The sequence below is a fragment of the Saccostrea echinata genome, unplaced genomic scaffold, assembly GCF_033153115.1.
Source record: "Saccostrea echinata isolate AGI-Se365-2 ecotype Australia unplaced genomic scaffold, CSIRO_AGI_Sech_v1 ptg000001l, whole genome shotgun sequence".
Classification (NCBI taxonomy): Eukaryota; Metazoa; Mollusca; class Bivalvia; order Ostreida; family Ostreidae; genus Saccostrea; species Saccostrea echinata.
The window spans coordinates 8,947,299-8,971,680 of NW_026889750.1; the positions used below are offsets into that span (position 1 = coordinate 8,947,299).

The window sequence follows — 24,382 nt, forward strand, 5'->3', positions numbered from 1 at the left end:
ATATCAAAAAAATCCTGTTTCTCGTGAGTGAAATAAATTCCATATCCATCTACAAAACATTGAATTTTCTGCTTAATACATTTTCTTTGATTTTTCCCTTTGCCTCCATCTTTACTGAACACAGTGTCACAGTCTGTGACGTCATAGTTGAACAGTTGAGACATCATAGCTTAGCAATTGTGAGATTGAAAACATTACATAACATGGATTTTAGCAACATATATGGGAAGAAATTGGCAGTTTTAGTCTCTATCAAGACGATTAAGTTACTAGTTCTATCTTATGAAAGGCCAAATACTACTTTTTACTTACTTTGACATCCTTTCACACTGTGAGAGAATATCACTTTTATTCAATGAATAAATCACAGTGTTTCACTGTTGAAAATGTAATAAAAGCTCATGATGTATGAACGATATATGATAACGGCATAGACATGTGGAGTCCGTGATCACTGCCATTAAAGGATATTTTAATACTTAGTTCAGGAAGAAGGAAGACTGAAAAGAAGCTGATAGAAAGATGGAAAACAAGAGACTTTATTTTAATTTCAAGTATCTTTCTTCATTTGAAGAGAATGCAGTGCATTTATTAATCGAGCACGTATCGCGAGTACAACATTTAATGTATGACAAGGATTCGATCTCTGGAATTAAAAACACACACACACACATCTGGCCCCAAAAACTGAGAACAGACTTTAAGGGGCCTGGATACAGTTGCATTGTTCACATCTTAAATTTCTATGCTTTTTTAAAAAATAAAACCAGTTAAATTAATTGATCTTACATGGATATTCTTAGAATTCAATGATAACAAAATTCTTCTTTACATCACGTCAAACATCTGTTTTTATAAACAGGCATATGTGTCAAACAAGGATGTGTCAATCATACGCGTCCCGGAATTCGTAAATTTAATAACTTCCAGATAAAAGAAGTTTCTGAACATCTTTTTATTATATTTCCGTGTGAAATGCTATAGTAACACATGTCATGATATCATACAGAAAATTTGAGAAAATATTAAATTCAAATCTGTGTCCAGGCCCCTTTAAGTCAAAAGATTTTGAATATCTTGATTTTTATTTCTCACACGTTTAAAATGTTGCAAGTTTATGTAAATGTTTAATAAACAAGCAAATTCAGATGATTTGTGTCATATGTTAACCGTCTTGCCTGTCCAAGCTTGTCTGTCCGTCATACAAAAACGTTAATGTTTTACATTTCGAAAAAAAAAATGTTCTTGTGCAAAAATTACAGCGCCAAGATTAGAGTTCTTGAAAGTTAATTTAGTCTAGGTCATGAGGTTAATTTTTTTGAGACAGACTGACAGACCAACGGACTGACGGAGAGATGAATGAGATTTCATGCCCCCTCGCTTTCGTGAAAGCAGGGGTCAACAATCCTGATGAGAATTTTGTTTCATTTTTTAAATTATTTCAAAAGCTTTACTTGATTGACATTTTGACTTAATTCAGTCAGTTCCCAGTTTACGGTCTTGAGATCTGGATAGTCCAATTTATGCAGTTCTTTGACGTGGATTGGTATTTAGTTTAAAACATAATGTTTCGGATTACAAAAAAAATAACTCAAAATTCTCATATCTATATATTTCTGATTAATATATTATGAAATTTTTGTATATCAAGCGAAATTTAAAGTCACAATTCTAGATACATTAAAAATCAAAAACAGGTTGTTACGTATGAAAATGGATTACTCTCCATGAATAACTACACTTGCAATGTAAACAGTGTGGACTGTGTAACAGGTAAAATACCTTCAGGAGCTGTTGGACAAACGGTAAATTAAACTGTGGTGCAAACATGGATGCTACTTACAATTCTTTGAATAAATACGGAAACTGTATAGTGTTAATTTGCCAGACCATAGCCACATTTTCTTCTTTGAACTATGAACTTTGAACTAAGATTTTTGAACTTCTTTGAGCACGGTCTATGCTACGTCTGTATTTTAGCATGAATATAGAAGCAATTACACATAACTCTTAAACAAAAACGTGTTTATTAGTATTACAATGGTAATGCATTACAATCAACAATGACAATATACATGAAATCACACGTTATTTTTCGTTTTCAAACCGGTAAATGTTTTTTTGAAATTTTGATATAAATGTAGAAAAACTAGATAGATTTGCTCCTTGCAATTGTACGTAAATAGCTTTTCGTGAATTTGTTAATGTTTTGAATGCATAAAATGTACATGTACGCCAACGACTAAACTTAACTTCATTGGAAAGACAAGTTATAGGATATTCGGTATGCCCTCAGTTTTAGGAGTGTATAACAAACTATTCTGGGTATATTTATTATACAGTATTTGTTTTAGTCAAAAATTCTTACTCCCCACTATACTTCTTACTATGTTTCACGTTTCAGTAATTATTCAAATATCCATAGTTTACAAACAGTCTTGGGTGAGAAAATATGTTTTGAAAAAATTAAGAAACCTTCAATCCAGTACAGATATATGTGAAATTTAGCAAGTAATCTAATCCCATTGAATTAGCATCAAAGAGGTACGGTGGTGAATATATGTCTTATATATTCAAAATACCGTGGAATGTTTTTATGGAATACTCAGTACCATGGTTAGCGGATTTCAGACACAAAAAGTTGTACAAGCATAGTAAAAGCTTCTTTTTTAACAAGAGGCCCAAGGGCCTTAACGGTCACCTGAGTACAATACAACAATTAAGAGGATCCATAAACTGATAAATGAAGCTTTTTTGCCCAAAAGCAAGAAAAATAGTATGATTAGCATAAACAAAATAATTGATCTAGTATCTATCTGCCCCCATTTATCACTATTACCATGCAGGCTATTAACAAAATGTCTTTTTTTAACCCCATATTATTACTTCTCACATTGGCCTCTCTTGGCCTTTGAAGAACATTTAAAAAGATATTATTATTAAGTTATTTTTGTCTTTTTGTTTTTATTCATCTATTATTTCCAAGTCTACCTGATCATTAAAACTATGAAAGTACTTTTTGTATAAATTTCTTGCATAATTCTTTTATTCTATTAACCTTTCAAATACATTGTTTACAGTGATTAATTATGAAAGGTGAATGGCAAAGGGGAATAACTTTGCTCAGCAGAATACAAGTTAATAGAGCCCTGGCCAGAACCAGAACACTTGACTAAATGGTCCAGGTGTTCAAAATTCTGGTAAAAATACCTTTGCATATTAAAACTTTTACTATGTTTGCTTCGAATATGCCCAGAAGCATAGAAGATTTTCAAAGAAATACATTTTCACTATATTATTAAATAAATAAAGCCCCACCCTTATACCAGAACATCTGACCCAGGGGCCATAAACTCACAATTCTGGAAGAAGAATCCTTGCTCATCATAACTATATACTTGTTTCTTTGCTTTATAAGCAGTAGTAGAAAAAATATTTTGAAAGAAATTATGCATTTTCACTATATAATCAATTAGAGTCCCCCCCCCCCTCTTCACCAGAACCCCTGACCCAGTGGCCATGAATTTCACAATTTTGGAAGAGGTATTCTTCCTTATCATAACCATGCACTTCCTTTGTTTGAATAATACCCAGGAGCAGAGAAGAAGATTTGGAAAGAAATTATGCATTTTCCCTATATAATCAATACAGCCCGCCCTAACACCAGAACCCCTGACCCTTGGGCCAGGAAATTCACAATTTTTGAAGCAGCAACCATGTCCATCATAACTATGAACTTAGTTTATTTAATATCCAGGAGCAGAAAAGAAGATTTTCAAAGAATTAATGCAATTTTACTATATAATCAATAGAGCCCAACCCTAACACCTGAACCTCTGACCCAGGGGCCATAAAATTCACAATTTCTGAAAAGGCAGTCACGCTCATCATAACTATGTTCTTAGTTAGTTTATTAGTTTATTCAATACCCAGGAGCAGAGAAGAAGATTTTCAATGAATTAATGCATTTTCACTATATAGTCAATAGAGCCCCACCCTAACATCAGAACCCCTGACCTAGGGGCCAAGAATTTTCCGTTTTGGAAGAGGCACTCCTGCTCATCATAACTATGTGCTTAGTTACTTTATTTAATACCCAGGAGCAGAGAAGAAGATTTTCAAAGAATTAATGCATTTTCACTATATAATCAATAGAGCCCCACTCTAACATCAGAACCCCTGACCCAGGGGCGATGAAATTCACAATTTTGGAAGAGGCACTCTTGCTCATCATAACTATGTTCTTAGTTACTTTATGTAATACCCATGAGCAGAGAAGAAGATTTTCAAAGAATTAATGCATTTTCACTATATAATCAATAGAGCCCCGCCCTAACACTAGAACCCTTGACCCTAGGGCCAGGAAATTCACAATCCTGGAAGAGGCACTCTTGCTCATCATAACTATGTACTTAGCTACTTTATTTAATACCCAGGAGCAAAGAAGAAGATTTTCAAAGGAATAATACACTTTCACTATATGATCTATATAGCCCAACCCTAGCACCAGAACCCCTGACCCTGGGGCCATGAATTTCACAATTTTGGTAGAGGGCTCAATGCTTACTACAATCATGCCAACAGTTTGACTGCTTGATGTCCAGGAGTAAAGAAGAAGATTTTTAAAGACTGCATTAATTTTGGTGGTTTTAGCCCCAGCCCTCAGGGGGACAGGGACCGTGAAATTCAAAATTTTTGTTCCCCTTTACCCATAGATGCTATATGCCAAATTTGGTTGAAATTGGTTCAGTGGTTCAAGAGAAGAAGCTGAAAATGTTCAAAAGTTTACGACCGACGGTCGACGCACGACGGACGCCGACGGACGAAAACAGATAGCAATAGGTCACCTGAGTGACTCAGGTGACCTAAAAAGACAATTACATGTACATCATTTTAAAGATCAATGTATGCAAAGTTTGTTCAATATTTTTGAAAAAAAAGAAACTTTGAGTTCAAATCCGAGTCAATGCATTTCCGGTTACATGAACTTCCGGTGCTACCTTTTTGTCCATTTTACTCGTCTTGTCCCGTGAGAATTGAAATGTTTTCGCAACAATTGATATTCAGAAGTATTTACCTAAACGGCCAATTCAAAAACATGGGTCCTAACACAATTTAATAATAATGTTGTTCACATAGAAATGAAATTGAACTTCCGTGAACCAATTAAATAATATTTTAAAATTATTTTGAAAATTATTCTGTTTGCTTATTAGACTGGAAATTATGATCAGAACTTTGGAAAATTACAACTTACTTCTTCCGGGATCCTCTACAAATATTAACAAGTGTCACTGACTTTAATTTGTTTAAGGCATTTCATTTACGAAGATTTGGCCTTGGTATCATAAGCCTAAAACATTATATCCAAGAATGACTTTGATTTCACATTATTTCATTTCATAAAGTGATAATTCAATTAGTAATTTTGACAAATATGTACTATTCCTGGGAAATGAAATGCATATACAATCTCAGTCTTAGGGACTGCTAGAACTAAAGCTTGAGGTTAAAAAAAAATTAAATTATCTAGAATATTTTTGGGATCTGTTTGTAGGAAGCCCTATATATAGCTACCGTTGGGCAGAATTTTCTTTTATGAATCAAAAATTTTCATTCCAATGACTAACAGGATAATGTTTATATATTAACACAAGGTTGAAAGTCGCACACATTCAGCTTATCGTAGTGGACAAATTTAAATAAAATCACATATTTTTGGGAAATCAGATAATAAACTATGTATATGATATATATAAATATATCTAACAAAAAAAAAAAAACAAAAAAAACAAAACAAAACAAATGAGAGGAGATCCTGATATTGTTGGGCTAAAACGAATTTGATGACATAACCCTCCGATAAAAATTGATTCTGACGATATGAATGAACAACATTGATATTGAGTAGTATATATGAACGGTGCCAGTAAGAATTGAATTTAGATTTAAACATTTGGTTTATACCCAGGAAAGTTTTGTAAATCAACATTTTCAGGGACTATGTGATTGATGCTCAGGAAGTCAATTTTAACTTCTTCTGATGCCACAGTTGTGTTAAGTGGCGTTTCTTCCTCTGAAGGATCAGTTTTTTCAAGGTCATTTTGATTTGTGTATTTCCGACCGTGTGCATGCGACATGTTCTTTTTTGGAGGTGGTGGGTCTTTGATTAATACCGTCTGTGTTGTTTGATCAGTTTCTTGGATCTCTTCAAAATGATTTGTATCGATGTTATTTGTATCACAAAGAATGTCGGCACTGTCTACAGAAACACTTCTCTGACGTTTCGGATCTAAAGATTTCTTGTGAGTTGATTGGTCATTGAGAGATAGGAGTCTGTATGTAACACGTTTTTTGATTCGTTGACTGAGATCGGATAAATTTCTCTGCATCTTTTTATCTGGAGTTCGTGAAGTTGTAGGACTTGTAGGTTCACTACAATGTTTATCTAAGAGAATTGAACGAGGAGTAGATTGCTTTGGAATGATTGGATTCTTTAGACATGACGTTACTTCAGTAGGATTTTTCAGGCATGACGTCACTTCTGTGGGGTTTTTCAGGCATGACGTCACTTCTGTTTGATTATTCTCCGCTGGAAAATTGTTTTTTATGGAACATTCTTGACAGTGCTGCAATAATGGCTTCCTGTCCTCTTTGTACAGATCAATCAGTAAATCCAACTTTGATTCAATGTCCTCTACCTGTAGAAGAAGAGGAGAACTGAGCATTGAAAATCATCAAACGGTCTTAAAATTCTTTAAACTGCTTTTAAAAAATCTTGTATTACCGATCTTTCAACTTTCACAATCCTTGATGCAAGGCTCTGCTTAGAATCATAAACATCTTTTCTTTTACTTCCCACTTTTCCAAGAATGACATCAAGTCTGAAATATGATTTTAAAGTATGAAAAACTACCATGGCAGCGGAAGAAAAAATATTTAATTAGCTTTCCTTCTTTTCAATAAAATAAATCTTTCAAAAACTAAAATAAAAATAAAAAAATTATAATAATAAAAAATAAAAAAAAAACGAAACACAGACTATCAAAAATCAAATTTTTATGTCTCAAAAGAGAAGAATATTTTTTTTGATATATCGCATACTGAACAACAAGTACCTTTGTTGAAGACTTTTGATCCGCCCAAGCATATCCACGTGACCCGCAGAATATTGCTCAATAACGTCTTTGACGTCATAAGGTCTCAAAGCCTCTTTGAATTTTCTTCTTGCCACAAAGTATTTGATTTTTCTTAAAGACCGTATGGCTGTCTTGTGTGTTTCTGTTAGTTGTAGCATTTTAGGGGAGACATCAAAATCATCTACAAAAATGTTGACATTTCAATTAATAAGAACTTGCCTGATAGGATTTATTACCGCAAGAGACATCAGAACATGTATATGTAAGAACTATGCAATATATTTAAAAATATATATATACTGCATTTTCTCTGAAGTCTTGAGCTTCTCTTAAAGGCATTTAGCATACATTCATCACATACCCTGAATCAATCTCCGCAAAACTTTTTAAAAATATTTTTGACTTTTGTGTTCCAAATCTCAATTTTAGTATTTTTATAATCATTGCACACAGATAAACATAAGGTCACACTCGCTTTATAAACCTTACTGAAATGTTTTGTTTTCTTACAAAAGCCAGGGTAAAGCATCTTCACAATGTCAATTAAGTTCCTCTTCAAAAATCCTTGACATAAGTTGCTATTTTTAAAAGTTGGGCTTGTGGTTACACAAAACGTAATGGTAATTATATACCAACCAATGAGAATATGTCTTTAGATTTTCAAATGCTCAAAGCCATATAACATCTTTTGTGACTGTAAGAAGGATCTTCTAAAAATTAATCTCCGGTAACTAATTACAAATCCTACAAAACTTGTACTTTCCATTTTATAGACAAGTCATATTTGTTTACAAACTTGCTTTCAATAAAGATTCTTTTCTATTTGGTTCCAGTCCTAGACCAGCAATAGGGAAATAGTAGCTTTCTAGCCCGAATTTGGAATAGCAATTTTTGTCAAAGGTTTGAGTAGAGGAAGGATATCAGAAAAATTTGACATTGTGAAGATGAGGGTTGGGAGAACACCGCCTCCTTTTCAGATTGTTTTCTATAATTATGACGATATAATAAATGGAGAAGAAAACAAAAATGAAATCCATGCAATTTAGAATTTTTAAAGCGGCAAAATTGAAAATAACAATTTTGTAAACGCAACATTTTGCAATTATTCATTTTTTGAGTTATCATCTGCGTAGTACCAGGGGTCTTCCGAGTCCAACCATCAAACACTCAGAAGTCCTCGGGAACTCTTCTTACCTTCATACGGGTCTCTATATGAAAGCGAGGGCGATGATGTCTCTTTTCTGATTGGTAGATGGTCAACTTTATGATCAGCTATTCCAGTGGCTAAGCTTAGATGGCTCCTTAAAATCCAAGCAAACTTAAATATCAATATTACTAAAGTAAAAAATTCTACAACTCATGCACTAAATGAATTTGAAGAATTTTTTAACGTCGTTAAATAGTTCATGGATTAAATCATTCGTTATCAAGTTTCAGTCCTCCTCCTTATGAATTTTATTTTTGTTTAGTTGTGTTTAGCATGCAATTTGTGTGGTATATGCAATCTATACACAAGAAAGTGCTCTGAAAATATCATACAATACACCTAGATATGATTATAAACAGATAATCGAATATTAATTCGATAATTCAACAGATTATAACATGCCAATCTGAAACACTTAAACGTATGGCTAGAAAACGACGTAAATCTACATGTACTTTATGGCGAACTAAATGCTATCAAAATCTAAATTATTAACACTAAATTCACAAATAACACTTAAAAAAGATAATTAGATCTTACCATGTTCGATTAACTAAACTAAAAGATAGGAAAATAATTGTCAATGGCTGAATAAGACATGAATTGGCAAATGAAATCATGCAAACTTGGCAGTGGATTTATGAAATTTTTTTTTGCAAGAAACGAAAAATGTCGGTGTCGATTTTATTTCTACCACAATCATGAAACGCATTTCTGTTATTCCAGCGTTTAATTTGTTTTCTACAGAAACTCAGGAAAGCAGTTTGTGCTCTTTATATTTTTTAAAATCCACTTGGTGTGTTGTGCATAGAAAGACAAGTGAATCTGAAAAGATAGTAGTGTGTACTGCACAAATGTACAAATGTTACCTTATACACAATTCAAGAGCGGGCATATTACTTTCACTACAAGATAAATATCTGAGATAACACTTGAATAAAAATCCCTTGAAGATTAAACTTTCTACGACATACTTTTATTTATGCTGATTTTTTCGTTGTTGAATAATTTTAATTTCATGTACATGTATTATGTAATTGAATGCTTTCTAGTTTTCTGATTGGCGGAAATCCAACATTTTAAAATCACAAACAGGTCAATTCATTTGCATTAGACCTTAAAGGGGAACATAACATTAAATATTTTCTACCTTGGACCAATTTTTTTTTCTATTTGGGTCGTCCAATGAAAATCCGAGTCTCTCACTGCAATTTCCGTTGTAAAGTGGTAGAAAGAAAATAGACTCCTCAGCAATAGAATGAAGACTTTCGTATTTTTTTTCTATTGAAACCCTTTAATTTAGTCATGTCTTTTAAAAAGAATGCATACGTACTATTTCTTCAATGAAATAGACATAAATACGAAATCTTTATATTGATTTTAAATTAATTGCAATATTTAATAATTATAATTCAGCATTTTATTAAGGGTGTCATAGTTTGAACTTCTTGTATTTCAATACATGGATAATTTATCATGAAAGAGAAATTTCTGTTTCTTTCTAATCGTAGTCCCTTGTTTATGATTATTAATGTTTGAATTTTAATACATTAGATATAAGTTCCACCTTGTTATGGTCTGACTTTTATAATAATTCGACTACGTTGCAGCCCGACTTATCCGACAGCAGTAAGGAGATAATTAAAATATTCCGAGTTCAAATTTCAGATTTTTGAGAGTCATTCTTCATCGATAATTAATTAATTAGTCAGCCCGCGGGCTGACTAGTTACGGTGGGATGAAACTGCAAGTGCGCTTGCGTAATTTGGAATTCTGGGAAAAAAGATGTACACGACTTGTTCTAAAGAAACTCGTGCTATTTGCTCCAACCAAAGGGCGTGATTCTTCACAAACACCCTCTAAACAAAGACGCGACCCCGATCTATTTATAGACTGCATTGTTCTTCGTCGTTCTCGACGAAAAATTAAAGAAGAGATTGTTCTAAGTGGGAAATATGATACTATGAAAATATTTCTGTGCTTCTTATAGGAGATGAGAAGTTTATATGCAGAGCACATTTAACACTTGATATATATACCCTCAATCGCCGTTGCAAGTTCACGGATTTGTGTGTATTCCTCTGAATGCCTGATGCAAGACTCCCTTGATCAATACCTTGCATAAGACATGTACGGGTCGGAATTCACACAATAAGGTCCCGTTCAAACAGTGAAAAAAAGAATCTCTTTTCACTTTAATGATGAAAGTTATGAAAACATCAGAAGATCACTTAAGATGTGTAAAGTCTTCTAATTTACACGATGATAGACACGTAAGTGCCGCTTGTGCACGTGAACCGCGCCCACAGGTGAGAAACTGACCACAGTAGAACTTGAGAGTTGAGAGAAACTGCGCGGATTTATAGGCAGCCCCCCCCCCCCCAATTAGAGAGAGAGCGAGATGGAATCCAGTATCATTTTAGGGTATACGTACTGTATGTATAAAATATTTTGAATTTCCAGTTTATTACTTTATTTTGGAAGCAATTCTTTTCTTTCCTAATAACACCAAAATGAATGCTTAAATTTATAAATTGAATTAAATATACATACAGTATGCACCCCTCCCCCTTCCCCTATCATGCATTGCCTCGAACATGCACGATTAAAAACTTTTATCTAATGATAACTAATTAACACAATCTAACCCAAGGTCTACCTTCCTTTTAACAGAGACATATAATAGATATATGTCTCTGCTTTTAAGCATCATAATCTATATCATTTATAGAATTTAACAGTAAAATTGAAAATGTATACATTCTTCAACGTTCAATGATTGGGATCATAGTGGCTTTGTTCATTTCTGAGACGAACTTTATCTCATGGCCGTAGGAACCGGGGGGGGGGGCGTGTCCCCCAATAATTTTTCCGATAGACTACTATAGAAAACATAGCTACTACATGTATATGCTTGTGCCCCCTCAATAAAAATGTCTGATGACCTTTTTTTTTATTTATTTATTAATTTTTTTGCTTGTCAAGGAATTTTTGGTAGTTAATAGTGCCCCTCCAACTGAAAATGTATGACTGTGCCCCAACCCTCCAACCCCAAACTGAAATTGCTTCCTACGGGCCTGTATCTGATGTCCGCGCCCAAGAGAAATTAACTGGAGGTCATAAAGATCACGATGTAGTCTATCTAAAATTTATTCTATGCTTTATTATTTATTATGTACAGCATTATGTTACAAATAAGAAAACGACTGTTCGAATTTTAACTTAGACGACAATGTCTTTTAATGAACACAAAATGATGGATAAAACAAATCATATACCATCACAAAACAAGAAAGAAACTTTCTGTATTCCAGTGGCTGACTCTCAGCTTTTTTTAAAAAAGCTAACCTTGTCAACCCTAATAGAGAGAAAGAAAAAAGTTCCTATTTAAATAACTTCGGTTAAGTACAATGATTATCGCCTTCCTTGGAGGACGGTATACAGAGTTGAATATTTTATAGTCCTCTCTTTTGTGATTAGTAGAAATTGCATGATTTGAAAATATTCAATTATTTCATTGGTTGAAATGCTTTCGAAGGCAAGGGAGATGATTTTCTGATGATTAAATATTCGTACTACTTAAAATTTTTTCAAGATTTTCAATCGTAAAAAAATTGACAAAACGAACAGAGGAACATGGCTGTAATTAATTCTAAATAACATTAAGTTTTTATACCAATTTCTAAAAAAACGTTCTATGTTTTCATTGTAAGTAGAATTATCTTTATTACATGCAAGCTTAACAGCATGTATTTGTTCTTTTTCACTTTGTTTTGCACTTCTTTCTTATCTCGGCAGCAGAGTCGGAGTTTACGGAGACAGCCGAGCGTGTGGTTGAACTTTCACATGACAGAGCTAATGTCAGTAAAAGCTAAGGAAAAAATACATAGCCGAATAATAAGACCTGATAAGTGTAGGTCAGTTAACTGTATAAGGTTGTTGCTAAAGACGGCGGAGCTTTTTTTGAAAAAGCTCTACTTTTTATAATATATAAAGAAAAGTACATTTTCCTTTCGATTTACCGGTATTTAAGCAAAAAACTCGAGTCCGTAATTATAATACATGTATACATGCAGAAGTATAGATGTACAAGTATATAAAACTTTTGTCCAAGGTGGAACTAAAAATATGAGATGGAAAAATTCTAATTTTTGATATTTTGCCTCATATTTTCATAAAATCACTGGCTAAGAATTCACAAGAAGAAATCGTCTATTTGCAACAAAAATAATAGTAAATTCTAGACTGCAATGAATAATGAAAAGGTCCACTATTTGATCTCTCCTTTTTCTAACCACTAGATAAGTAGATATGCATAATTATCTGTATGTTGTTATATGAAACTGAATATTTTAATCGAACAAATTTCCAGATTATGAATATGTACAATTAGCGATTTTCCCATTTCTTGTCAAGAACAGCAGAGCCGTGATAACGTACCATATGCAACATCCTCGGGTAGGGGAGGGGGATCAATAGGGAATTTTACATGGTGATATATAGAAATTGTTTTAAAAATCTTTTTGTCAAGGACTATTGAACCTTGATAAGTGATACTTTAAAATATGCAGACAATTATATGTATTGCAGATTCATATTTTATTAAATTATGGTTAAATATGGGAGATCTGTTCATTCTTACATCAAAATTATTTTCAATATATTTTTTAAAAATATTACAAATTTAAAAGGTAAGTTAAGAATGCTTGAAATAAGCTATAAAAAAAGCACTGTTTTTTAATAAGCCTTATGAAGGGTTTACTACTAGAGGGACCAATTGCACAACCACCACACTACATTACAGGATTTAGGAGAAGTTAGTATTTTTTTTACCTGTTAATTGCCAGAGTTCCTTCTTCTGATAAGTCTGCCCCGTTTGGCTTTTTGTTTTGATCTTTCCTCGGCAGTAGGGGGGAATGTGGATTATTAGAAATGGAGTTACTAGAAGAGCAGGACCGATCTCTTCGTCTTGTAGAAAATCGACTTACAAACGAAGCGTTTGTTTTAAATGGACGTTCGCTGGAAAATAACACAAATATTAATGAGTGTTCTGTTTATACTTAGTAGAAGAAATTAATTAAATCGATAACGATTTAGTTATTTTGATAAAAAATGCAACTTTTGCATAGTCGTGAGTTGTTGGAACAAAAGGTGTAAAATTTTGCAACATTCCTTAAACGTCTGTTCCGAACTTTCCAGGCATAATTATACGATTACAATGCTGTCATCAAAGAATGTCATTTTTACAAAACAAAGAATCTAATTCCTATAAATAATGCCTTCAATCTCCAGGTAAAGAATAAAAATCTAAACATCAAATCACTTTAAAGGGATAAAATACAAAAATTTTGATATGGTAATAACTATTTGCAACTTTATCTCTTTGGCAGTGTTTTGCAAAAATTAAAAATTCATGATTCCATACGATGTAGGACTTGGGCAGGGAGTCATGTGAGGTTTCCACGTAGCGACCGACATTGAGTTGGTGTCGGCGGCGTAACACCTCCACAGACACTGAATGAGCTGCGCTGCAGGCACACGGCGCCTAATAAGGTGTTTCTGGCGTTGCTGCTGCTGGACTTTTAGAGCAAAGCCCGATCCTAATATTCCCTAGAGCAAAAGAAAGATGATACATGATTTCAGTTGTTTTGGGTTAACTGTATTGGAAGTTGGAAGTATATGAATATTAGCAGAACATTTAGTGAATCATACATGTAGTAAGAGGTACATAGTTGAAAACTTTGGAATTATATACATGAAACATTTTCTTAATAAGTTTTTAGAACTTGTGCCCAATCCCTTTGTAATTAAAAACTACAATAAAATATGTTCAAACCAAACATTTTCTATTTATCTGTTGAATTTTAATCAATATCAACCAGACTTGTAAATAAATATTATTAAAAATCTTGGCTTACAGCTGGAAGTGCGAAGAATGAAATTCCCAAAATGGCTGAGAAAGCAGCGATGAGTTTTCCCGCCCAAGTTGTGGGAACAACGTCACCATAACCAACTGTGCATAAGGTAATCTGTAAAAGGCCATTTCTTGTATATTATCTACACTACATTCTAATAATGAAAATTATTTAAATTAGCATATAATGCCAAAATGTCATATTTAAAAAGAAAATTAAAAGAAACAATATTTATAGAAATGTATTATGATGGTTAAAAGTTAAATCCTTCTCCGAGCCTTGAGGCTCATAAGGCCGGTGTAACGACGAAAAGTGACCCCCGTAGAATACTGACCGGGGAACATTTTTCTACGTAAAAATTTGACCCCCTGGTTCAATATTTTTTCGTAGAAATTATGGCCTTAGGATCATTTTTCTCTGTGTGGATTGTAGAAAAATGATCCCTTAGATTAATGACCCTGTGTCATTTTTTTTTTATATACGTAAAAATTGGATCCCCCATTATTGCCCCACCCTACCCCCGGTGGTCATCATTTGAACAAATTGGAATCTACACTACCAGAGGATGCCTCAATATCAATATGACTACTCATGGCTGTTCTCGAACAGCTTTTTAAAGATTTCTTCTTATTTATTCCAATGTAAAATTTGGATCCCCCACTGTGGCTCTAACCTACCTCAGGAGGACTTCATTTGAACAGATTTGAATCTATATTATGTAAAGAAGGTTTCCTACAAGTTTGAATTTTTTTGTCCCAGTGGTTCTTAACAAGATTTTTAAAAGGTGTCATCAACATCAAATTTTCACTATTTCGGAATTATCTCCCTTTGAAAGAAGACGTGGCCTTTCATTTGAATAAACTTGAATCCCCTTTACCTTAGGATGCTTTGTGGTAAGTTTGGTTGAAATTGACCCAGTGGTTCTTGAAAAGAAGATGAAAATGTGAAAAGTTTACAACGACAACGTTAACGACGACAACAACGACAATGACAGACAACGGACAAACTTTGATCAGAAAAGGCTCAATTAAGCCTTTGGCTCAGGTGAGTTAAAATGTATAGCATCCATAATTGTAATCCTCTAGATAAATAATGTGCAAAAAATCAAAATAAAGTCTTCTCTTTTCTTCAGAAAAAAGGTTAGCGTTTTCTGAACCCTTCCCAAATAAATTTGCGTTAAAAAAAAATGAACGATTTTAAAGTAAATTCAATCTCGTAAATACCTTTGATTTTCTATGAATAAATTCTAAAACTTCTTCTCAAAAAATATAGGGAAGATTAAATTTGTGAAAAAATAACACAAACTATTAACTTTAATATGCCTCTGACCTTCGATATCAGGGGCACAAAAACTGATTAGTTCAAAATCTTTACCAATGTCTTTTCCCTCTTCCTCGACCTCTCTCTCCCCCTCTCCTTCCCCCCTAACTGTTCATCCTCTCTCTCTCTTCCAATTCTTTCTCTCCCCACACTCTCTTTCCCTCTCTCACCACTCACTCTCTTCCCCCTCCCCTCATTTTCTCTCTCCCTCTCTCCCCACTCACTCTTTTCTCTCTCCCTCTCTCCCCACTCACTCTTTTCTCTCTACATCCTCCCTCCCCTTCTCTTTCCCCTTATCACTCTCTCATTCCACCTTCCCCTAATCACTCTCTCCACTCCTTCTCATCTTTCTTTCACCTCCCTCTATCTCCCCACTCTGTCTCCGTCTCACTCCTTGTCTCTGTCTCTCCGCCCTTTCTCTTTCCCTCTCCCCACTCTTTCCCTACACTCTCCCTCTCTTTCTATTTATTGTTCGTCTGACCCTTTGGTCTTGTGAAATAAACTATATATATGCATAATACATAGATGTTTCATAGTTTATTAACTATAAAAATAATTGAAAAAAATACTTATTCTATAACAAAGAGAAAATTCTTACAGTTATTTTAAAAGAAATTATAAAATGTTTTTTCTTGAACTTTTTACTTTAAATTGGTTTAGTAGAATTGTTTGTTTATGCAAAAAAAAAATGAATGCAATTTATAATTATAAGGGCGATAACTTCACACAACAGAAAATACTGCTTCCTAGTTCACAATTTGATCATTGCGTTATTTGTTTGCGCATTTAATTTTATATGCTTGAAGAACAATATTTATATGCTTACTAACATGGCAAGAAACATGATATGTCAGCTTGAAATCCCAGTTGAATTTTATTTGTTGCACCGTTATGAAAAGTAGATGTGCAGCTGATGCCCTAAATTATCTACCAAGTATGTAATTAGGGTTTGACATTCACTATCCCTTTCCCTTGCGTGCATTCAGTTTACTTCATTTTTACCTTTTTATAATTTTTGCCCTGTTCAGACATCGTGTCGCTGCGTTTAATGTTAGCGAAAATGCACTTGCATCATGACTCCCTCGTTGTTCTATGCATTGCCTGGTATGTCATATTTTCTTATTGCACATAAATGTTCGTTTTGTGTTTTATTCAATTCCGTACTGTTAATAAACCTTTACTTGTTGCATGATTCTACTCTACTGACCATAGATTTCAACTTAACATTTTTGAATGGATAGTGTTAAAAGACTAACCGTTGGGCCATCAGTGTAATTTGAGTAAATGTTCACCCTATTACAGGCTCTAGTCATGCTTCTGGGAAAAATAAAATCCTTCAATTGAGCAAGAGTCATTCAATCAAAAAAGAGAGCAAATTGTGCGCTGAAAAAATTGTTACAAGGTTGACTCTGCCGCACATAGGCGCCCTCCTCAAGCTATGTAACATTTAAAAAAAAAAAGTTTGTAAATTTGTAAATCGTAAAACACTTGGAATAAGCATTCAATTCTAAGTCTTAAGGAAGAATAAAAGTAATGAAAAGGACCGGGGTGAAGGGGAAGGGGGGGGCAAACATGTTAGAAATTCGATATTCCTTGAAAAGCCAACAAAAAATTAATTTCCGCAGACTTTATCTAAATGACAGGAGCAATAATAGGGAGAACCATACTGCAGTATATGATCTGGAGACAAACCAATCTTATTTACAATAAATCATTAATCCTGTGCTCAATGTGCAAAATAATAAAGGAGCCATTCATTTAACATATATATATATATATATATATATATATTCTACGTTCGAGAAACAACCCTACTAGTCGTAGTATATTGACCAGGGGTCATTTTTCTACGTAGATTGATTGATTGTGTGTTGTTTTATGTCCCGTTCAAGAATTTTTCACTCATGTAGAGACGTCGCCATATACCGGTGAAGGGCTTCAAATTTTGACCTTTACTCGACACTCACGACCATTGAGCAGTGAGGGTTCTTAATCGTACCAACGCCTACCGTGATACGGGGCCTCGGTTTTTAAGGTCTCATCCGAAAGACCAGCAACTGTCACGAACTTGGCCTAAAGTCATTCTGCCAAGTTCAATGTTACTGGCAAAAAAGTATACATTATTTGTTCCGGGCCAAACTTTGTAATGGAGAATCAGTGAAAGCTCATACTTAGTACAGGGATTGCTTATGACTCGAGAGTGTGTCAAGACCTCGACACAAAGTCATTTCAGCAAGTTCAAGGTCACTGCCAGAAAAGGTATAAAATTTTTGTCCGGGTTATAACTTTGACTTTAATGGAGGATCACTGGAAGCTCATAGTTGTTATAGAGCTTTCTTATGATCCAAGGGTGTGTCCTGACCTTGATCCAAGGACGTTCCAGCAAGTTCAAGGTCACTAGCAGAAAACGTATAAAATTCTTGTCTGGGCTATAACTTTGTAATGGAAAACCCTGGAAGCTCATACTTGATACAGAGATCGCCGTCGATCTAAGGGTGTGTCCCGACCTTAACCCAAAGTCATTCCGGCAAATTCAAGGTCACTGGCATAAAGATACAAAATTCTTGTCCGGGCTACATTGTATAACTTATTTGTGAACATGAGGGTGTGTCATGACCTTCATTGGTATAAAAAGTGTAATTTTCATAATTTAGGCCTCGGTCTATAATTTTGTAATGGAGGAACAGCATGTCTATATTTCACTGAAAGATTACTTATAAACAGAGGATGTGTCATTTTTTAACTAAAGTCTTCTTGGCAAGTTCAAGGTCACATTTACAAAATTTGAATGTGCACTTAAAAGAAATTTGGCGGGGGTGGGGGATTATTATTTTGCGGGCTCGCACAGTGCCTCTATTTTTTTTTTTTGCAGAAATATTGCAAATTTGTACCTGAAATAAAAACCACATATCAATACTCACTACACCCCACCACAGTGCATCGGCATAACTTCTAAATTTGGGCTTATCCGCGTCTTTCTCAGCAAGATATACTAAGAATGAGAACAGAAATAGTCCCAGAAGACCAATATACAACGTTGTCAATAGTTCCTGTAGGAAAAGAGAAGAATAGAGATATAAACATTGCATATTTAAAAAAATATGAACTATAGTATCAAATATGATGATAAGCCCCTTTAAAAGCTATTCCAAATCAAGATAACCAATAGGTTGATTGTTGAGCGAGTATGTCTCTGTGTGAAATCGTTACTAACAGACTTTGAGCTTTGATGTTTTTCTTCCAGCAACATCTTAAATCATTTAATTTGTTACATTCATCAAATTATTGATAGATTCCTCAATGTTTGATCTACCTGTCTGTGAGCCCAAACGACTGATCCCAAAAGCTTCCACGACCCCCCGCGCCGATCCATTCGGACCATTCGTAGAATTTGGAAGAATCTCAAACCCCTGAGTGTAGAGGCAGCAAACACTGGGTTTCCCGCTCCGAGGACTAACACAAAGACACTAGATACAATCACAACCATGTCTGGAAGAAATAGACAAAAAAGAGCCTTTTTATATCTGTGGATCTCATTGGCAAAATACACTAAGTATTTACGATCATCACACAAAACAATATTATATTTTCAAAGTACATGTAATCCTTCAAGTAACTGAAATGCCTCATATTTCCTTGAGTCAATTTCATAGACATCTACAGACATATTAGTTTTTTCAACAGATGGTTTATACATGAGAAAATCAATGCTTTTTTGAAAAGGATCCTTTGCTAATAACATCCGCAGGTTAAGTCTATATATAGAAATATATAATTTTATTAAGAAAGATATATTAAGCGAAAAAAGAGTGAAATTCCATACTCACAGAATTCTACTGTAACCTTTCGATACCCTTTGTAGTTTCAATAAAATATAGAGATTTAGCCTAATGACCAGTATGCCCCCCTTTACACGTTAATTTGTCCATATATTTGTGGAATAAAGATTGTTAGAATCTCGTGTTACCGTGCACGTATCTATATGTACTTATCAAAACAGTTCAAATTGCTACTAATCACAGAGTTCATGTTTAGACCAATTTCATAACCGTTTTGACGTAGTTTTCCTTATTTTTTTTTTTTTTTTTTTGAAAACTCATTTGCATTAGGATTTACAGGGATTTTCCTTCATAGACAAAGTATCAATACCGCCCTAAAAATCCTGACGCAAATATTGACGCAAAAGTAAACATCTACGTTTTTCAATCACAACAATTCTACAAGCACGGTGTGCGATGCAGTCACTACAAAGTAGTACAGTTTCTAGCATCGTACGAACGTGTACTGTTTACTAAAATACAAGCGTCCAGGTTGAATAGCCTTCGAAATCGATGGCATACAATGTATCTCGCCTCAAACAGTCATTAGAAAGTACTTGTTGTTTCGTACAGTTATATATGTAACATGCATATTTAGATGGTGTAAGGTACATCGAGAACTATATTTTTAAAATTTGACAGTAATATTTTTACTTAAACCTAATAATTTGTCTAGTAATGATAAAATATTTATTTTATCCCTTCTATCGTAACCGCTATAAAATCCCAAGACTACAAAATACATGTAGTAGTATTTGAAAAGGCTTTATTACAAAGACGCACACCCACACCATATACATGTATGTACAAAAAACATGACCACGGAAGAAAAAATTAATGGGAGGAGCTTTGTTGCATGTAGATAGCTCCTGAAAGGATAAAGAAACGTATATTTAAATTTATTTGAGTATCTCTAATTCTAATTTTGCAAAACCTAAAGAAGTTTGTGTTGACAATGGTCTCTGTATTGATTCTGATAATACTATAGTCTCAAAGAAGAAAGCAGGTTTCAGCAGAATCCAGTATATGAGGATTGCTAATTTAAAAAAAAAGAATTTCCTGAATTCGCAAATTCGTCAACTCCAACTAGCTAGCAAAATGAGAATATACATGTACTGTTTGTCTTGTTCAACTGGTTTTGGTTTGGTTGTCTATCTGGCTTTCTTTACAAAATCTTGTCTGTAAAAATCTTTTGAACCTTTTATTAGTACAGATTCAAACTTTTAGTATCTGATAGGTACATCTTCAGAACGTCGGGAGACATCAATGGACATTGGATCCCTGAAAATTTTTTGGGACTGGCTGCAGCTAAGTCTTTCGGGGAAATTACTAATCTTGATTGTTTTTCCTATCTCTCGACCAATCACATTAAGCCTTTTAGAGAAAAACAACCTGTAACTACTTGCTTTTAGGTGTCAACTGCTTACTCTCTGTTTATTTTTATGTCAATTTATGAAAGCCCCATTTTAATTAGTACTTCTCAATAAGAGAAGCTGTCCATAAGAAATCAAATGTTTTTCACAGGTCCCACAGCCATATGTGGACTTAATAAAACTCCTGACGTTGTGAGGATGTTGAAAGCTTTATGACTTAACCGTGTATCACGACCCTAACTTAGGGTCATATATCAGATTTATCATGACTCTAACTTAGGGTCATATATCAGATTCAAGGTCACTGGACAATAAGATAGTAAATGAAATAGGTGTAGATAACGAACTGTGATTGATCTCAAAAAACCTACGAACAATGCAAATCTGTGAACAGGGCATAAAACACCTGGAAATTCTAGAGTGGGATCATGTGCCTAGGAGGAGTAAGCTTCCCCTGTTGAATGGTCACACCCGTCATGAGACTTTAGTAATGATCAGGTAGACAGAGTTTTTTGTTTGTTTGTATGTTGTTTAACGTCCCTCTCGAGAATTTTTCACTCATATGGAGACGCCACCACTTGCCGGTGGAGAGCTGCAAATTTTGTCCTATACTCGGCACTTACGGCCATTGAGCAGTGAGGGATCTTTTTCGTGCCAGCACCTACTGCGACACGGGACCTCGGTTTACACGGTCTCATCCGAAGGACCGGTCTCCACGTCCCACAGTGGGATTCGAACCCCCGACGTAAGGATCAGCTCCTTACTTCGCGACTCTAGAGCAGACGCTCTAACCACTGCGCCACGCGGGCGACGGTAGACAGAGTACTCTGTAGTCTAATTTAGTATAAAACAAAAGCCTAGCAATTGGTATGAAGTACGCCAGTCAAAATACGCTAATAAGGTATTGTATTCGCCAATAAGGTCATTATAACGACCATAGAATTTACCAAATGCTAACTGTATACGAGGTTGTTGAAATCCCTTTAACATCAACTTATTTGTCAGTAGCCTGCCTCTCTTAAAAAATTTATCGTACTCAGAACATGCTCTTAAGTTTCGAATAAGTTGGGAGACATAAATACATATGCAGATAATAGTGGAATATTACATAAATATGGTAAAGCTGAAGTCATCTCGTTTGTTATACAGTTTAGTTATATAAGTTGGCCATTATCGTGTATAGTCAGTTAAACATCAAAATATGAAACAGATGTGGCAGACTCTGTAGTGTCTTTTACTTCGAGTTCACTGGGATATATCAAGTCGATATATGATTGAAGTAACAATCGTTAATTGATGAAACGTCGTCGATACATGTGTATCTGAATGTCGAGTTGAAGGCTCAGTAAAAGTTTTTTCTTCTTCTCATGTAGAAAATTTTGAAAAAATTCTGCTTCATGGGAAAATAAAAACAGGTCGGCTGATAAAGAAACACAAATAGTGCTCATGGAATTTCAACAGATTGTTGGAAGACCTGGTCTCCAAAGACTACATAAATATTGTCAAAAAGGAGCTTCAACATCTTTTTAATATCAACCTCAAAGTACTTACATGTATGTGTAGAATAAGAGGGGTTATTTACAAAGTAATTTTGTAGATGACCAATCACAAGATATGAAAATTTCCGAGTTCCATTTTTTAAGGAGCAGTTGTGTAAGACATCTAAAAGTCTAGTTTTTCAATTTATTGCAAGGACTTAAAATGTAGAAAAGTCACATTTTTTTAATCTTACTGACTTTTGAAAAATTTTGTGATTTTGAATTTTCTAAAAGTTCTTTGGAGTTTTTGAGAATTTACATTTGATTTACACCTCCTCTGAAATATACTGTATTTAGGGCACAACTCTCTAACCTTGGACTGGAATGGTTTCACCCTTTTGTGTGGTTGCCCCTTTCGAAAAAGTTTGCCATGAATGTATTCAAGGATATCTTCAGATCAAAGTCGATGGCCAATACGATTGTAAAATCATAACTTTGTTACCCTAGATTGGAACGAATTCAAACTTGGGTATGTTGTTGTATATGACAAAAATTAATGTGAACCATGACCTTGACTCAAAGCTATGTCATAAATAGAGGCCATGTTGTCTGGACATATAGTACAGGGTATAACTGGGGAAGGAGGAAACATAAAGAAAACAACATCTAATATTTTTGCTGTCTTACCGACTATGCATAAAGGGCGTCTAATAAACCTCATCCGCCCTCTCCACCCCTGATATCTAGACCGACAACCTGCTGCCCAGATCCGAACCCCGAATTCTGCTATAAGCCATACCAGTACAATGGGTTCCTGAAAATGAACATGTAGACCACAGACCTTTAGATCGCTGTAATCCGAGTGACAAACTGGGGGGGGGGGTATAAAAAATACCCCCGTTTTTTAGTCGGAATAAAACGATCTAAAGGCCTGTGATCTACACTTAAACAATTAACCTTAAACATATAGTATCTAAAAAATCTACATGTAACTTTAAAGGTCTATCCATCTTCATTATACTGCCATTAAAACCATTCTTGGTCGGATAGGAGCATAAAGGCACAAATAACCGTCTTGTATATTTAATCCAAAGATCATTAAGAGAAAGGAATCTTTGTTTACCAAATCACATCGTAGGTTTGTAATACTAAGTAATTTCTCAAGTTTCTAGATGATACAATTTCATTACAGTATTTGTATATATTCCAGAAGTTACATTGTAAATATAGGGATCTTAGTTTGTTAGTATTATTACAGTTGGCATAACTATATCTCCATTTGTAACTTGTAACTTCTACTCACAATATATAACACTGTCTGTGTGATGAATTCTTCGTTGAGTTCCTCTATTGTAGCTAAGACACTTAGTATAAGACAGGTCAAAATAGCGGCAAACCTGCAAATAGTGGAAAATAAAGACTTTATTCTTAAAATCTTATTCATTCAATTCTATTTTCAATTGTATTCCTTTGGAAAAGATTTATGTCGTTTCTAAGCTTAAGGTTATCGCTGAACAGACTCTCTCTGCGAGATTGAAATTGAATCCCACCTGCACACATCTAACGTATCCATGGCTTAAAAACAATTACGTTTAGGAACAATGTAAAAGAAAAGGGAAAGAAAGAAAGAAAAAGCAAAAAAAAAGTATTGCATAAGAAATTGAACCAAAATATTATCGAATGACAAAAAGGCTGAAGGAACAACGAAGAAAATAGGGGTTTTTTTGTCGAAATTTCCTGAGTTTGTGCATAGAGTGTTCGATTTCTTACATATAAAGTATGCATCTGTCGTTTCAAATATTTCTTTTCATTATGGATTTAAACGAATACTATTCATTTGATAAGTTATTCTAATGTGTATTTATGATTCGAATATCCGGCCATTTTCACCTTTTTTTCACTTAATATTTTCTATATATAGACTTAACCTGCGGATGTTATTAGCAAAGGATCCTTTTCAAAAAGTATTGATTTTCTCATATATAAACAATTATCTGCTTAAGATACACCGTTTTGAAATCTTTTTTTTTTAAAAAAACACCTCTGGATCCATAGACAATGTTCATACTTAATTGATTTTCTGATAATGATTTTAGAACATTAATGCATACAACCCGAGATAAATCAATTAA

General features: G+C 34.1%; 2 protein-coding genes across 3 annotated transcripts in view; one reads left to right on the forward strand and one right to left on the reverse strand.

Moving 5' to 3' along the window:
• LOC133184776 (uncharacterized) overlaps positions 1 to 24,382 on the forward strand; it is a 232,884-nt gene that overhangs the window by 125,966 nt on the left and 82,536 nt on the right. The window lies entirely within an intron of this gene.
• The window catches only part of LOC133184745 (potassium voltage-gated channel subfamily KQT member 1-like), a 47,041-nt gene continuing 28,392 nt past the window's right edge, over positions 5,734 to 24,382 (reverse strand). Inside the window, exons 2-13 of one of the 2 annotated variants that reach the window (XM_061319820.1) lie at positions 23,554 to 23,647; positions 22,938 to 23,064; positions 18,895 to 19,070; positions 18,503 to 18,631; positions 14,265 to 14,375; positions 13,772 to 13,956; positions 13,180 to 13,365; positions 8,887 to 8,904; positions 8,334 to 8,440; positions 7,119 to 7,320; positions 6,788 to 6,884; positions 5,734 to 6,701 (exon numbers count right to left, since the gene is read on the reverse strand). In XM_061319820.1, the coding sequence (XP_061175804.1) occupies positions 5,949 to 6,701; positions 6,788 to 6,884; positions 7,119 to 7,320; positions 8,334 to 8,440; positions 8,887 to 8,904; positions 13,180 to 13,365; positions 13,772 to 13,956; positions 14,265 to 14,375; positions 18,503 to 18,631; positions 18,895 to 19,070; positions 22,938 to 23,064; positions 23,554 to 23,647 (2,185 nt within the window). In that variant the 3' untranslated portion in view covers positions 5,734 to 5,948. The remainder of the gene's footprint in view (positions 6,702 to 6,787; positions 6,885 to 7,118; positions 7,321 to 8,333; positions 8,441 to 8,886; positions 8,905 to 13,179; positions 13,366 to 13,771; positions 13,957 to 14,264; positions 14,376 to 18,502; positions 18,632 to 18,894; positions 19,071 to 22,937; positions 23,065 to 23,553; positions 23,648 to 24,382) is intronic. The other variant, XM_061319826.1, reaches the window with a different exon arrangement.